This window comes from Myotis brandtii, unplaced genomic scaffold (genome assembly GCF_000412655.1).
Source record: "Myotis brandtii unplaced genomic scaffold, ASM41265v1 scaffold573, whole genome shotgun sequence".
Classification (NCBI taxonomy): domain Eukaryota; kingdom Metazoa; phylum Chordata; class Mammalia; order Chiroptera; family Vespertilionidae; genus Myotis; species Myotis brandtii.
This window is the reverse complement of record NW_005370145.1, coordinates 331383-332422: the sequence shown is the minus strand read 5'-3', so window position 1 is coordinate 332422 and position 1040 is coordinate 331383. Positions and strand designations below refer to the sequence as shown.

Below are 1040 nucleotides of genomic sequence, written 5' to 3'. Positions count from 1 at the left end.
GCGCCCCGCCCCCCCCGCGCCCAGCGGGGACTCAGGAGCCAGGACCGGGCCCCTCCCCTATGCTCCTTGGAGTCGCGGTGGGCGGAATAAAGACTATACGGGACCTCGGGCTGAGAGCCCCGTTGCCCCTCCCTCAAAAATCTTTGTCTCTGGGATTTGTTCCGGTTTTTCTCCGGTGGGGGGGGGGGCGAGAAGCCTTGTGACCTCACAGTCATCCAACCGTAGCGCGAGCGTCGGAGTTGGGCTGGGGGCTTGTTAATAGCTCTGGGGCAATCTTTGGGGGCCGTCAGCGCTGTTGCTTGAAATTGTCTGCCGGGGTTTCTTTGGGCTTTTTATTCGTAGCTTTAAGACCTAAGTATGAATGAATTGGAGTTCAAGGTGGGCTTGACTGGAAACATCCGCAAGCGCTTTTTCCCCCAAAAGTCGGCCGCTTGGCCTCTCGCGAGAGGTGTGTTATAACGTGGGAAGCGGAGGGATTGCGATCCTGTCGCAAGACACATCCGATCTCAGCGGTGTGGCGGGCAGAGGTTTCCATGTACAAAGCTCCCGGCTCCCGGTTCCCGGTCACAGCCTGGACGCTAGTAGCTTGAGGGCAGGCACCTCTTCCTCTTGCCGTAAAGCGAACACTTCAAGGCGTGGCCTGCCTCGGCGAGGGCGGGGCTGTCGGTGCCGCTGTCGCAAAGGCACCCCCTTCCGTCGTAAAGATGGCTGCGGCCGTCGTTTCTTTCACTGTCGTAAAAACTCCCAGCCCAAGTCTTCCCCGCTCTCGGAGCCACCCCATCACCTCGTCGTGCCGTAAAGCAAGCCTCCGACCCCGTCGTCCTTCTGTTCCCACCGGGTAGCCGTTAATCCCTTAGCCCTCAGCCCGGGATGCTTCAGCGCCCGGCAGTGCCGTAAAGCACATCTAGCCCCTGCCCCGGGTCCTATTCCTTCAGGGTGTCTGTGCACCGCCGTTGCTACGGTGCCGCCAAACGCGGCTGTCGTGCGGCCCCGGCGTCAGCGGCGATGGCGGCGGGGTCGGGTGGGAGTGGGGGGTCTGG

General features: G+C 61.9%; 1 protein-coding gene across 1 annotated transcript in view; it reads left to right on the top strand.

The window, feature by feature from the left end:
* Positions 1-704: 704 nt before the first annotated feature.
* Positions 705-1040, top strand: part of NEURL4 (neuralized E3 ubiquitin protein ligase 4) — a 13603-nt gene continuing 13267 nt past the window's right edge. The window contains exons 1-2 of the mRNA XM_014549804.1: positions 705-795; positions 936-1021. Coding sequence (XP_014405290.1) covers positions 705-795; positions 936-1021 — 177 coding nt within the window. The remainder of the gene's footprint in view (positions 796-935; positions 1022-1040) is intronic.